General features: G+C 42.6%; 1 protein-coding gene across 9 annotated transcripts in view; it reads right to left on the bottom strand.

The window, feature by feature from the left end:
- Msp300 (Muscle-specific protein 300 kDa) overlaps positions 1-15,544 on the bottom strand; it is a 111,198-nt gene that overhangs the window by 88,789 nt on the left and 6,865 nt on the right. For 7 of the 9 annotated variants that reach the window (XM_043422000.1, XM_043422002.1, XM_043422006.1 and 4 more), the window contains exon 1: positions 7,447-8,458. The exons of 1 other annotated variant lie outside the window; for it this stretch is intronic. In XM_043422000.1, the coding sequence (XP_043277935.1) occupies positions 7,447-8,176 (730 nt within the window). In that variant the 5' untranslated portion in view covers positions 8,177-8,458. Of the gene's footprint in view, positions 1-7,446; positions 8,459-15,544 lie in introns of those variants that run through there. One more of the 9 variants, XM_043422007.1, reaches the window with a different exon arrangement.

Here is a 15,544-nt window from a genome sequence, read left to right as displayed (position 1 = left end):
CGAAAAGTTTTTTCGACTCTCAACCAAGTTATTCAACTCGAAATCCCCTCTTTGGTATTAAGAAGTTCGTCGCAATAATTTATCATTATTTTTCATATTTAGCTAATGTTTTTGACATTTATTCGTCAAAGTGTGTCATCGAGTTCGCTGGCAACGAATGAGCTCGTAGTAAAATCGATGCTAATGAAGTTTATATTCGCGGAAATGGTATAAAAATCGATTAAAGATGCAAGTCCTTGTACAGAGGGATCGCGTGCGTGTCTTGCGCTGCGTACCCCCAGTGACGAGGGAGTCTTTTGGAGTTGAGCTCGACTTCGAGTCACACAGCAGGGTACATTCAAAGGATGATTTATTTTCGATTTTTTTTCTTCCCTTTTACTCGAAGCTGCACGATGCCGGTAGTGCCGGCACGGCACCATCGATATTTTTCCTAATCTTTTTTCATTCCTACATAAACTCCCCTCGAATCGGATGCTCGTACAGTTGAGAGTGAAAACGAACAATCGAGGAAAAAAATAAACAATTACGAAAGTCTGAGGCTCTGAAGCTAGTGAAGTAATCTGGGTGTGCTTGTGATTATAAAAAAATTCAAGCAGCTCGTGACTGTACCTTCGTGACACTTTGTCAAGTCTTTCCAACCGAGGAAACAATAAATGTACGATACTTTTACAGGGTTCATAATCTGGAAGCCCATTCTTATCGCTTATGCTCGATCGATACCTTCAAAGCCGAAAGAAAGTTGTCAAAATGATGTGGGTGCATGAAAGAAAACAATTTCTGATCTCACTGCGTACAAATCCTCCGAAAATAATCGAAATGATTAAATTTCATTGGCGAATATCCTTCCTGTATCCACTTGGGATTGAAAACGATATTCATTCCCGTGGTTGAAACAGCGAATACAGTTATGAAGCTGCATAAACAAGCAGCACATTCGTACGATAATTTATTCATCGTTATTCATACTTCTAGCAAACCTCGAACATATTTAAATATACAAATATATTCGTCTCAAAAGTGAATTTAACGAGTGAATACGTGGACTTAAATTTACGATAAAAAGTCGTGAATGAGCTGTTGCCACGAGTACAAAATTCTGTAACGTGCAACGAAAAGCTGTCTCAAGGTCTTGGATCCTTGGAGACGACAGTCTCGTAGGTGGAATTATTGCAGGCATCTCTCACACGCCTACAGCGGAACCGGATTTATGGGTGGGGGAGAGAGAGAGAGGAAGAGAGTTTTTTCGCTCGAGCTGGACAACGGTTTATCCAGTAATCGAAATTTAATTGCAACGAGAATATTTCGAATAATCGAGCTTTTGTCGCCTTAATGCTGGAAAAAAGAAGAAAAATTGAGGAAAAAAATGTACCTTGACTGGGACTGATTATCCTTTGAAACTAAAAGTTTCATAAAAACACTTTGAAAGAGCTTTAAAAAAGTTTATGAACGTTGGTCGCAGAGCAATGGCGTGGGTACTGACAAAGTCGATTTCCTCCAACCTTACGAAGGCACATTAAACAAAGCAAGTAGTTAATAACCAACTGTCATAAAATCGTTTATGCAGTTTGCGAACTCTCCTCGATCGATTCGCAACGAAACTTTCTTCAACGCCAGTTTTTTCTGCATCTTTCATTCGCAACATCCAGGAAACGCTGGTTCCCGAAAAGAACGAGGCGATTCGAGAAGACGAGAGAAGCTTCCCCGGTATAATCGCAACGGAAATAAAAACGATACATAAACATTGAGTTCCCGCAAGTTTGAGAGCGCGATTCAACGAACAATTAGACCCAATTGTCACGTCTCGTCTCGCGTCAATTAGCGAGATTGCGCGCAACTTGTGCGAGGGGCGAATAGCGAGAAAAACTTGACAAAATCTCGTGAGATGGAGCGAATGAATTATCTTCACGCCTCCGTTTTGTTCGTTCATCAATTCGATGACAGTTTCGAGTACCGAAATGAAATGAAAGAATTTGAAGAAGTCGACAAATGTTTGGCCCGCGCGTCTCCAGCATCCGGAGACTTGAATCGAATGAAATTTCGTTCATGCGGAAGTGCCATCTGTCAAAGTATTGATCGCGTAATATGAGAGATCGAAATTTGTACTGTTGAGACTGAAAACAATGATCAGTGGCGAGATTTCAAAAGGTTGGAAAGCTCGTTACTTTTTAATCCGACTCGAATCGGAGCTCCCCGGTTCAGTATCCTGGGAATCGCGAATCACATAAATACGTGTCGTCATCGTCTCCGCGCTTACAAAATGTCCTCGTGCCTATAATCTCGTATTTTTAGATTCACCGGTTTCTCCCCCTCGTAAAACGAAATGGAAAAAAAGAAAGAAGACCATAAAAAATGGAGAGAAAAAAGACAGGAGTGGAAGACGACCGGGAGTGAGCATCGGCCAAGAGCGAGACGAATGGACGAGGGGCGAGAAAGACTCAAGCTGAAAGAAAGACGGAGAGTAAGAGAGACCGGAGTGTAACAAGAAATAAACTGAATTCGAAGTGAAAAAGGACCGACTGCGCAGACAGAAAAGAGAGAGAAAGATGGAGCGAGAAGGAGAGCGCGAAAGTCGCATAAAACTCAATGCCACGAAGTGGGACAAGTTGTTCTATTCGTTGGAGGATGAGATCAGCGGGCACGAGTTCATTCCACACGAGATTTCTTCGTCGATTTTTTAAATCGAAGGAAAACTCTATCTCCCAATAGGCTGGACCATTGCGAGCTATTCTTATCTTCCACTGTTATTATTCGTTTCGTCGTAATTTCAAAGTCACACGTGTGTGACGCGCGCGACGCGCGATAAAGGCTCGTGTCACAATTTCCTCCCAAATCGGGTCAAATTCTTAACGATCTTGTTGCTTCGACCCCCGACGAATTTACGAAGGCTGAATGAAAAAACATGAAACTTTTATTTTCATGTTTTTTATCTCTTGTCAGCTTCTCAATCGAACTTTTCTCATGGGAGTCGAGAATCATCGACTGTCGAGATGATATCCGTGACGAATCTAATATCCCGCCACGCGTCCTTGCGAAAGCCCATATTAATTACCGTCCTCGTGGTCGCCAGTCTCGAGTCTGACAGCGACACCGACTCCCCCCTCTCATTCACGCCTAATCCGTTCTCGAATCGCGCACGCTACTACACAAATATACCTCGATATGGTATTCGATAATTGTTCGAGTCTTCCGATCACGCACTATTCGACGATAACACACACGTGCTATTATTATTTATCCATTCATCGAGATGGACGGGATTAACGTCCGCGCTGCGACGAGCACCGTTCACCGATGGGCGCAAACACGAATTTGTTTTTCTGCCAATATTTTCTTGTGCGTCAAAACATCTTTGGGTGCGTCTCTGTCTGACTTTTAGACCACGGAAGTGTCATTTTCATCGTTCAATAATTTATCGCTGCGATTCAAATGAGCTACGATATTTTTATTGCACCAAAAAAGTCATCGATTTTTCTTCGTAATTTTTTTGACACTTCAAAAGTTTCGTACCGAAATTTGTTCTCCGGATCTATAATTGGAATCATAAAAATGGAGGATATTTATGTTTGTTCAGGTGGATGAAACGTCTGACGACACGGAAAAAGAATTTTTACGATGGTCTCGCCACACTTGGATCGTACGAGATTGAAAGAACGTCGAAACCCTAGAAATATCGAATTTCGAATTGTTCAGGTAAACGACGCTAATTTCTTTATCGTCGTTTATTAAAACTGACACTTGGCGGTGCCGTGAAAAATACCGAGGAAGAAATCTGAGCGAGAAGACGGCGGGTCGTGAACTCAGTCACGCAATTCGAACGTTTATTTTCTAAAAGATCAAAATGTTTCTTTTCAATGTCATTTTTAGTGGCAAAGTTTCGTTCGTTTCGAGCTGATAGGATTACGAAAGAGCATCGTTTCCCTTGAAAAAGAGCTCGTCCGCAGTCGCAGTGGTTCCGGACAAATAATGCGAAGGGCAAGACGTTACGTAACGCAGTCGACAGGAAATGTCATGGGAACGGGAGCGAGAATTCGATAGCCTAATTCCATCAGTCTCCATTAGTCCGATTCGGTGGCTTATTTGTACGTTAAATTGTTTCGTAATTACTCGTGGAAAGGTAATTGGCGTTTTCATAGACGATGAGGCAAGGGTTGCATGTTTCGTGGCGTAGCGAGGGATCAACGGGTGGGAGAATGTGAGGGGATTTACTAGCACGTGTGGAACGTCTCTCGCGCGAATCCTACTTGTGATAATACGTGAACGTTTTCAACTCGATCAGCATGCAAAGAGCCCCGAGGGCCTCTACTTTGGTACAACTATCAGAAATTATCCACATCCCTCCAAACAAGCAAGTGCTGTAAACATGTCTGGTTATGAACGTGGATGCAACTTTCAGTGGCTGTTCAGTGAGTTTCGATCGAGAGCACAGTCTCGAGTCCTCTCGAAACATGTTTTTATGATTACACGAATAATTTGTGCATTCGTACAAAATGGCTTTCGAAATTTACCGAAATTTGGGAATTTTCGAAGAATCTTCCACCAGGATTCGAAGGAGTTTTTTTTACACCAACGACGCTTGTTTGCATAGTGCATTTGTGAAAAAACGTCGAGAAGGGGGACGAAAAAATTTCCGCGGTCCACTGGGAGGATAAAAGTCTCCGAGTTCACATGAACGAGGTAGCAATAACACGTAAATTCAAGCGAGGGTCATCGAGTTATGCAAACTCCAAAAAAAGTTGAGATTCATCGATTTTACAAATTGTGCAAATAGCACAGTGAAGGCTCTCGCAATTTCCTGATTGATTGACTTTCAGGAGAGAAAAATTGAGCTCGCAGTGGCTCGAGAAAAAAATGATCAAGAAATGAAGAAAGCTCGAGACACAGAACGATTGCGTTCGGGAATACCGTGTCCCTGAACCGGTTGCTCGTCCCGCCACATGCAGCGACACACATAGCTCAAATCATTAGTAGCTCGCTCGTTTGTTTCTGCCAAGATATACACACGTGTAATACGTACGTGACTTCGGGTAACGTTCGCGTTGAAACGAGCGGCGGACCGCGTCGCGTATTAAACCGCCGCACCACGAGGACGGTCATCTCTTTTTTAACAGGCGCCACAACATCGCGTTCATTCCCCAGCTCTCTTACTTTTTCACTCTGAATAATTACGCCCGGCTTGCGTCACCCACCTACGAATCATCTCCGACTCGGGAATGAGTCCGGACACATGTATTAATACAATTTAAAAACAATGCCTCTACCGGCCTGTTCACAATTCGATCATTTTTACCGCCGCATTTCAATCGTTCTTCAAACCATCAATTTCCTTCATTCCAAAATTATTTCACTGGCATTATTTCACTGGATTCAGAGTTCAATGCTCATTTTCTCAAGCATTTTATTCGCTCTTCATTGCCACCAGTTTCATTGTTTCTCAAACAATTTCACTGGCGTCGTTTCACAACGATACTTCTACACGGTGGCCTTGCGAAGGCCATTTTGGTCCAGAAATGGATAGTGCGCAATCTCAAAGCGTTTGCGATTGGAAGATTTATTCCGACAGTATTTCTATCGGATAATCTCTCGGTGATTCTCGATCTTGTAAGTTCGTCCGTGTAAGACCGCGTTTATTCTCGACGCTGCAGCATTGTTTTCGTGTGCCAGTCATTATGAAACAGCCTGTATGCGTACACTTATGCTGAATTGCATTAATCCAGCTCGGTAAGCCAAACTGCCATGTTCGCGATGGTGAAAGTGATACTAAAAGTTAAATAAAATAAAAGCGAAGAAAAATAAAATGAAAAGTATTCGAATTCGATTCTGTAAACACGGCAATCCCGTCAAAACATGTTTGACAATTTTGTTTGCAATTCTGAAAATTAATCCCAGACACTTTTCCAAGCTCTCGCATTTGTAGGCACAAGCAAGCCGAATCTTGCCATATGTTACGTGTTAATTGAGTCAACTTCAATTACATATATCTTGGGTTCGGGATGGTGAAACTTGTTAAAATTTTATAAAGGTGTTGTTCATATGTTAAACAATACGTATGCCAAATTTAAATAATTTCCTAATTTAACTGTCTCGTGAAGGAACCACCTTAAATCGACTTTTCCTCGATTGCTCCTTCCTTCAAACGAGACTCCCCGATGAAAAAATTCGACTATTTTTTACATTTTTCCCGGTCCAAGGATTATCCTACATCGTAGAACAAGATACTCCTCGGTAGTATCGTTTCGTAGAGTTAAACTTTGTGTCGATGGGATGTAGGTTAGCCACGAGTACCAAAGAGTGCGTCGCGAGGGCGAACGTTCCCATCTATCCTTGAGAATTGATAAATGCTTGCACGACCCAGACCTGACGCAGCGCGATGAATCGCTTCTCCTGCTATCTAGCACCGTCAATGAAACGTGCGCGGAAGATGTTACGCTGAGGCTGCAAACCTTCGATATCGATATATTTGTAAGGCGCAGTAATCGTTCAATTTCAATATTTTGTTTCCGTTTCGACTGAGGATAATAATCGATTAAAAAATAGATGACGTCAGTCGATCGATTGAATTTATCTAAAAAAAAACAATTTTTCGTTTCCCTTTCGATTAATCAGCGTGACGAAAATTTGAAAAATTGACTCCGGCTCAGCGATTAATGCGCGTGACTGGTTGTGAGTGGTCCCCCAACCCAGTACTGGCCTCGCCCAAGGCTGCTCGACTCTTGAGCCATTTCTCTGGAGCTTCGACCGCGCGTCCATAGCTGTCGGCATCCAAGAAGCTGGTATCACTTCAAATAGTATCTTGTTTAATTAGATAGAAAACAAAACGAGAAATATATTGCGTCGCAAGATGTTTTCAACTTGCTTCGATGTTTACCTTTGCTCATTCCAATCCAGCTATCGCGCAGGGGCTTATAAATGTTTTCGTTATACGTTTGCACGTATATTCACTACTCCGCACAAGCTACTTTTCTATCTTGATAAGACTCAATAAAGCCTCGATCCACGTATTTCGCTACGAAGATCCGTATCGAATGGTCGTGGCGAAAAATGAGTTTGATTTTCCATGAAATAATGTGCTTACATCGGAACATATGTCGTTCGAGATGTCGTTGGTTTTTGTATCGATCGTAATTCTGAGGACTGCGTGCTCGCAATTATATAATTTAAGCTTGTAAGTGGGCTTTGAAGGGTTCATAAAAAATGACAGTTTTTCCAAACCCTTCAGAGAGTAAAGTATGAAAGTGGGGATTACGGATTTGTGGGTGGGTTTCAGGCAATATTTACGAATACTCCGATAATGGCCTATTCAACTTTGTCGAATCCTTGAATCCAAATAAGCAAAATGACGTTCCTACGAATCTACTGATTCGACCACTTATTTTCGAAAGTCTACATTTTTTCCTGACCATCTCAGGAGACGAGTTGCTCAAAAAAAGGAGAAACTACGACGAGTACCTTTTATCTCGGCGATGTGTGCGTCGTATTCGCTACGACTTCGCACGTACTCGATTCTCGCCGCGACGTTATGGAAGCTCTGATTCCGGTATTCGGCGTACCATTCGCTGGGTGGTTTTTCTTCTTGACTTTCGCTGCCCCTGTGCGCGCCTTGTTGAGAGATGCTTTCCTCGGATGGGAATCTGGGGAAGGATCCGACGGAGCTGCCATGGGAGCTGCCATGAACGCCATGACTTTGGTAAGCGGAATCTTCCAAGGCGTGTTCCTCGCTGGGCGTTGTGCTCGATTCAGCAGTGAAATTATTTCCATGTCGAAGCGTGAAGCTGCTGCTCGTACTGGTCGTAACTTCCCTGAGGCTTTTCCGAAAAGTCATTTTTTCGAATTTCACAACTTTAGCACCATTAAGCTCGCCTTCTTCGACGAGACGTTCGAAGCTTTCTTCGAAGGAGGAATCACTCGCTCTGGAGGAAGATCTTCGTTGCATCGGTGACGACGGATGACTCGAAGTGCGTCTCCCCGATTCGATGAGGCCAGCGGAATCGACTAGGTCCTCGCTGCTCCCTGCGCGACTATTTTTCCCACCGGAAGACCAAACCTTTTCGAAAAAGCTCACGCGGTCCTTTAATCGGCCACCACGTGGTGTTCTCGGGCTACCACCCCCTGACGGCGAGGCCGGGCTTGACGACGCTTTGTCGCCCCGCCCTCCCGGGCTTTCACCCGATTGCGACATCCTCCTCGCCCTTGTTTCACTTCAAAAATCAATTTTTTCACACTCCACGACTTTTTTATCAAATTTTCCACGACGCTCATGCCGATTATCGCCTGCTATTTTCACCGACTTTTCCTCAAAGAGCACGGCAGCTTTGACGAGGTCGTATACTCGACAAAAAACTGTGCGTAAACCTTCGCAGCCAGCACGACCCAGTCGATTATTAACCACAGCAATAAATCTCACTTTTTCAATATTTTTTTTCCCCACCGAAACTGAATTTTCTGCTCAAATCCCTCGGAGATTCGATTGCGCCGATACTTCGAAGCCGGTTCGATACCGGTGCGGCTGAGCTCGTCAGTGGCGCAGCAGCGGGACCAGCTGATTTACCGGCTTTCCCTCTTCTCTCTCTCTCACAGTCTCGCCCTTTCTCTGTCACTCGCACGAATCACAGCCTTCGCAGTCAACCTCGATATAAAGCGCTTCCCAAAATTTTTCGAGCCTTCCTCACCTACGAAACTAACCGCACACGCACTTGACACTCACTCCCAATAAAAATAACCGTAAACACTATTGAATCGATTGAAAAATCTATCACTCGAGTTTTCCTCGACGGAATTCAACGATTTCGAATATATCAAGGCGCTTCCTAATCGTAGATTTGTATGGACTGCCGTCACCCTTCTTCGTCAAACGTTGCGATACGCGGTGCCCGATGACGTATCAGAGTTGGGTCACGAGCGCGTAAACGCATAACAATACAAAAAAAAAGACTCTCGGTCGAGAAGCCGGCTCCGAAATAAGCTGTGACTTCATCGACCACGATCCAACACCTTTAACACCTTAACGAATATCCTTTTCACCTAAATATAAACTTCAAAAGTCTCTTTTTTTATTCCTCTGTTTCTACAGTCCTCGTTGGTTTCTCAACCTCAAATCCTCCCCAAGGATCCCGTCCAGACGGAATTCAATTGGGCCAATGAGAAACTGGCAACGTCCTATTTTTTCTCCCGATTCGTGTCAGCCGCGAAAACGCTATTGTTACCAACATCGATTACAATTAAGTCGAATGGAATTGATTGGGTAAAAAATTGAATAAAATGCCATTTATGGAATGTTGAGGTGTACGTGCAGCCTGTTCAGGCGCCGGTTCGATACTGCCTCGATTCTCCTCGTTTGTGAACGTACAGTCTGTGGATATTAAGCCCATATACCGACGATACCAGCAGTGGTGGGCACCTCCTCCTTCCCTGCTCGGGGCACGAGCTCTGGTACACGACGCCGACGCCGCCACAAACGCGACGACGCAGTTCCCCACCGCCACCTTTTTCCCACCCGAACAGTCCTTCTACAGTTGAAATTCCAACAAGCTTACTTCTCAACAATTCGACTGGTTTTTTTTCGGCAAACTCAAAATGGAATAAAGTATGACCGAGGAGTGAACTTTTCGAGTTATTCGTTACCATGAAAACCAATCGCGTTGGCTCTTTCGGCATTTTCACTCATTTTCAATCTTTTCATTTTCCGAAAAAATTCTCTTTCACACCGTAATTCGAGTGCAAGGCTTTTTATTTGTCCCCGGATCATGAGAAAGCTTAGAAATCATTTGAGACTCGTTCAATTCTGCAGTTTTCAAAGATTTAATCATTTCTTTTTGTTCCCGTGAATTTCGAAGGCTTTAGAAAACCGGATGAGATATATTATTTTCTCGACAAATCAGACTCGCGACGCTTCTTTTCCTACTTATTTCCTTCGACTCCATTTCTAATTCCCATCAACTGTAGCGAAGTTTTTATTTTGACTGCTTCTTAATTTCAGCTATGTGTTAACCCAGTTTCTGACCACGCCGCAGTTCCTGACCTTCTTGACCTTCGTCAGAACTGCCCCCCACTACTCGATGAACGCTCAGCAATGTTGCTTTCTTGATCTCGCCTCAGGAACAAGGACTCATTCATTTGGCCCTAACCCTTTACACTCAAAATTGAGATAAACTTTGATCTCAAATGGTCGAAACGTGCCATGATGAAGTCATGCTAAATTGGCTGTCCGACAATTCCATCAACTTCGGCGCCTCATGATTTCATTTATTTTTAAGTCAAAATGAATTCAAAAATGTTGAACAATTTTTTTTAAAACTCGTCATTAAATACTTTTTTTTCTACGAACGTGGATTAAGAAAATAGCCAAAAATTTATGCAAAATTCCAACGCATTTTCTCTCTGAATCATGAAAAAATGATTAATTCATCGAAATTATTTTAAAAAAGGAAGTCGAAGGGAAACCAATCCGAAATTTTGGTAAAGAAATAGAAAAAAATTGGTTTGTAAACTTCTGTAACTTTTCGCACTTTCTTGTTTCTGTGACGCCTTTAATTCGTCCACGGTTCAATCAGTTCTCCATTTAATGAAAGCGTCGATATTAAACTTATGAAAAATTCAACTCTATGCAGTTGAAACGTCTAGACCAGTCCGTGTATCCTTGTCCCAGTCTCTACGTCTTGTTTCATTCGTCTGTCCGACTCGAGTCGCTATAACCGAGAAAGTTTCCACTACTCGATCAATCCCTTTATCCTGTCTTTCGTCCTGGTCGGCATTGGGTCGCGTGTTTGCCGTTACATCATGGCGGCGAAGATAACCACGAATGCAACCGCCCTTGGTCCGCAACCAGGACTTCTGTGTTAGTCATTGTAGCGTACAGCGCTCCCCTAATTTTTCCAAACTTATCTCTCCAAGGGGATCAGCGGGATAAACTTTTAAAGTTAACGCCGAAGCTTATTTTCGTTGGCTAAAGCTGGAACGTAGAAAGTCTTTTTTCTCGTCAAGCGTTTCCGGGTTTTCGCTTAATATTTGCGCTGGATTCGTATATCCTTGCTTCAATATCCTGGACATTATTTCGCGGTCGATTACGAATGAAGTTTTTCATCGTGAGGGTTTTTATCAGCAATTTCAGATCGCTGGACACGCTTCCAGCTACACTTATTTTCGTGGAAAAAAATGACTCAACCATGGATACAGAAACTCTGCGGAAATTTGTTCAGCGAATTGACACTTTGACGTTTCTTCTTGTTTGCTTCGGGAGTTGGCACATTTTCACAATTAAATGTCAATATCATCGTCCAGAGCTCCATCTTTACCGAATAAATTTCATTTTAGTTAAGTGAATCGAGCCAATTAATCGAAGAGGTTGGATCAGAGAAGGAAAATTGATAAGAAAAAAGTCTTCCAACACAAGCCAAAAGTCATCGTCTATGAGAGATTCCTGTGAACTATGGAATTTTTCGACATTTTTCATAATTACGAAGGTTATTAGCTAAATTATTCAAAACATTTGTGGCGACCGTTTGAATCAAAGCCGATAGCTTTTGGAGACGCGGACGTTTCGCAATCGCACGACGTCCACGATTCGGAAGGTCATCACGAATCATCGCGAGGTGTTGTTTCGAAGAGAGCGGACCGAAAAACAAACAAAGACGAGTCGCTTAATCATACTACTAAATGAGAACGTGCCAGAGGCATTGATACTTGTAATTCTTTTGATGCAGCTTACAAGCGTCCGCGACCGAGTGAAGTAGCATCAATTTGAGGCGATGAACGCATTGTTTGTCATGAGAAAATAGCCTGTGGATATATAAATCCATCTCCGCCTCCCCCTTCACCGATCGAGCGAACGATTTATCTCGTGTGAAAGATTGTCGTGAAATTATGATCGATCAATGGTAGCTTGCGTTACCTGAATAAACTTCGTTTTTATGGGGCTGAAGAATCGTAATAAAAATTTAATTTATGCACTGAGAAATAAACTTTTATTTATTTCGCACATTTTACGTAACTTCTGATCGCGATAAAATCGGCCGAGCTACTCGGCAATTTTTATTCCCGGATTTCCTTATATTTTTATTGATCTCAAGAATAAAATGATCGAATGGCGTCAACAACATTTGTGAGGAAAATAACGAGAGCAATGACGAGTGACGGAAATTAATTTCGATGCTTCGAAGAACAGTTCGATGCAATCCTGCAACGGTTCCCACTCGGTAGGGTCGAATTCAAACGAGAGAGCGTCTTCCCGAAACGATTTTTTTCGTCGGCTCGCAAAGCGCACAGAGAACGGATAATAAAAGGAAAATGAACATTCTCGCATCAGAAAACGTGTTTTTACATCACAACCATGTGTCAGCCGCACGTCCGTGATCCAGAATGAGAAACTGTGCAAGTATCGCCTCCGAGAATTTCCGAAGATCTTATCTAATCGAAGTCACAATTTGCTTGCGCTTCGGGTTATCTCGCCACTTTATTCTCCGCATGAATATACATTGCGACGAGACGAAAAAAGAACCACGAAGTTCTATGGTCGGTGAAAAAAGCGAGGAAAAAAACGGATCGTCGTGCCTGCAAACGCATATTTATTGTCGCCTTCATTTGCCTTTTTCACTCCAAAGAATCCTCTACGAGTTTAGTGTTACGAGTGTTACGACTAATACGATAGTAATGCTGACTGCTCGACAGACGAGGGTCGAATGAGAGTGTGCCGCACTATGAGCTAACGTGTGCTCACACAGAGCGTCAAGTCGTACACATATATCTAAATTTATATACGTATATATGCGTACGTTGATGTCAGACGGGTCTGGAGGTATTGACCCACAAATTCTACCGGCAGCACTTTCTATATCGCGACTGCGAGAGACCGCGGGAACGACGATTACGTAATACGACATATCCCCTTCCACAACTAACGCGACTTACGATTTCGATTAGAGAATCGAAAAGGGGAATTGACGCAGTATTTTTGGATTTCATTGGTTCTGCTTAGAAACAATGGTTTTCAACTCCCAGAGGAAGCTTTCTCGTCGTTTTCCTTTGCTTATGAATCCCTTCGTCGAAATATTCGAAGAGCTGCCCTTTTCTACGAAGCCAATTTATCAATTGGCTTGTAGTTTTGAGCTTCGAGAAAACGACGAGAAACCGAATCGTTGATAAAGGAGCGAGGATTCTGACGAACGAGCTTCACTCGTCACTCATCTTCTGTAATTCGCCGTCCACAAGCTTTCGAGTCTCCTTTCAGGTGCTTTCGTCTGCAGCGACGTTCGTTGATTTCTATTAATTAAGTTACTTGAACGATTATCACGTCCCGAGTTCCACTTGAACAGCAAACATTATTTGGATTCCAAACACTATTTTCTGCTTCGAAACGTGAGGCGAAGAGCGTTTGAAAAATATAACTCGAGTCAGAGTACGAGAATTATGAACCGAAGTTACACAAACTTCGGTCAAACTGACAGAAGTGCTCGAATTCAGTCTCACCGTGTTTTTTCCTTTTTTTCTATTCATTTGCACTCGTACATGACACCGACAACTTCATTTTCTATTCAGAATAACTGAAACAGTTTCAAGCACGAAAGAATTAGTGGACGCGAAACGTACGAGAATTGAAGACAATCGTGACACCCCATCGCCTCCATACCGCAGACGACGAACGAACTTTTCTTCTTCTACCTGCTTACAATGGATATTCCCGTGCAAACACACTTCCACGGGCACTGGTGCGTAGCGCTCCCCTAATTTATACGACCGGGGAAAGGTGCGTGTTCTACATAGAAATATCAGCTGCTACCAAACAAAAGGACGTTACTCTCGATAGGTGGGAGTGAAAATTTTGGGAATTACAACCATCTGTTTTGCAGCGACAATTATGTGTTTGGGTAATGATAGAGCTCGCAGGCTTCCCTGCCGAGGGATAACCTGGGATTATGCGTATTGGGAGAGGAGGCGAAAAAATACAATTATAGTCAGTTGAAAGGGGAAAGATGATTGTGAACCGAGCTTTGTGTCGTCCCGAAAAATGACTCACTCGAGTTTGTTTATTGGAATGAAAACATTAATTAGCAGCGAATAGGATTGAGTATAATCAAGTGTTTCTCCCTCCACCAGAATCCCCTTTTTCACCGAGTGATGATGCGGAACCGAAAAATGATGTAACAGCAATACATTTTTCGCATCTTTTGGTGCTCGAATAAACATGAGAAATACGAAAAAGTGATTCCTGAACAATAAATTGCAACTGACCTCCAGCGAGCGGGATAAAAATAAAAATGAGGCAAATCCAGCGCACAAAAACGAAGAGAGCTCAATGGCAAATGCTCTCATTGTGCATAGCAGGATCGTGGGTAGTCGACAAAAATGTACGACACACGTGAATGCCAGCATTACGACGGGCCGTGCTACTCATCGAGAGAGATGGAGATACAGGTAATCGTGACACACACGAGCTCCAGAGTCAAACTCGTGAGAAACGAACGCTTCGTCGAGGCCTGCAAATTCAGATTGGCAAACGATACCCGAATACTTGTCCAACTCATTTTCGCCAAAAATTCCACAGAATTTTCTACTCAAAACACACATTTTGCAACGGGGCAATCTGCACTTTCGTTCGTCCTACAAATTATAACTATTCTTAGACACTCGGCTTATTTTTGCCTCCGAGTTCAAGTTAGTTTATTAGACAACAAAATATCTGATGGAATACAAATTCTCTTTCCACTTGTTCTATCCCGACGAAAGTACGTTCTTGAAGTTTTTTTCAAGAAATCAAACAATCAGGATCCAAGTGGTTAGAAAATTTTGAGAATAACCTTAAAGTATTTCTTTCGCATGACCGTATTTTTCGGAGGCTCAAATTAGGGCACTCAAAATTTGGACTGATTGCTAACCTCTGAGACGTCGCGGTTATATGGGAAAAGCTTCTGCTTCTGCCATTAATATCTCTTTTAACTGCATTCGGTAACCTTTTATTTTTATCGTCGCTATGGATTCCTTAATTTTTTTCTATCTGTGAGACAGTTTGGAATTTAGAATCGTTAGGTGTATACAAATAATTGAATAGAAATGTGGCGATGATGGAATCTCCACAGGCTCCGGTATAAATTTAACGATTTTTGAAGTTTCAATTCTTTATTAAATGTCCGATAACCTGACCCGAAAATTCGCCAATCTATTCTCGTGCACTTGTACTTTATTGTAATTTGAAATCAGTTATTTGCAGAATGTTCGGGTTCGTGAAAGCAATACCTTAATCCAAAAATTCTGATCTGCATTTCCGATCGCTAGGAACTCGAATATTCGTACATTATCGGTAAAATTGAAAATATATGAGCGCGAAGAGAATATCTAAAGCACTCGAGGATTTTTGGAAAAAAGTGAAGCTGGTTCGGTGCATTCGCTATTGAACAAAGCTTAAAGCAGGATCTCCGAAGAGTTTACTTTCGAGTGCACCCACGGAGAGTACACTCTTATCGTTGAACGAACGTGTACGTTGAGATTGCATTTATGGGCTGTAATCTCGGACAAGTCGCGGAGCGTATATGCACTATTTATGCATTTTAGAAGAGTC

The sequence above is a fragment of the Venturia canescens genome, chromosome 6 (genome assembly GCF_019457755.1).
Source record: "Venturia canescens isolate UGA chromosome 6, ASM1945775v1, whole genome shotgun sequence".
Taxonomy (NCBI): domain Eukaryota; kingdom Metazoa; phylum Arthropoda; class Insecta; order Hymenoptera; family Ichneumonidae; genus Venturia; species Venturia canescens.
Note: the sequence above shows the minus strand (reverse complement) of the source record. Positions and strands in the feature narration are given on the sequence as shown.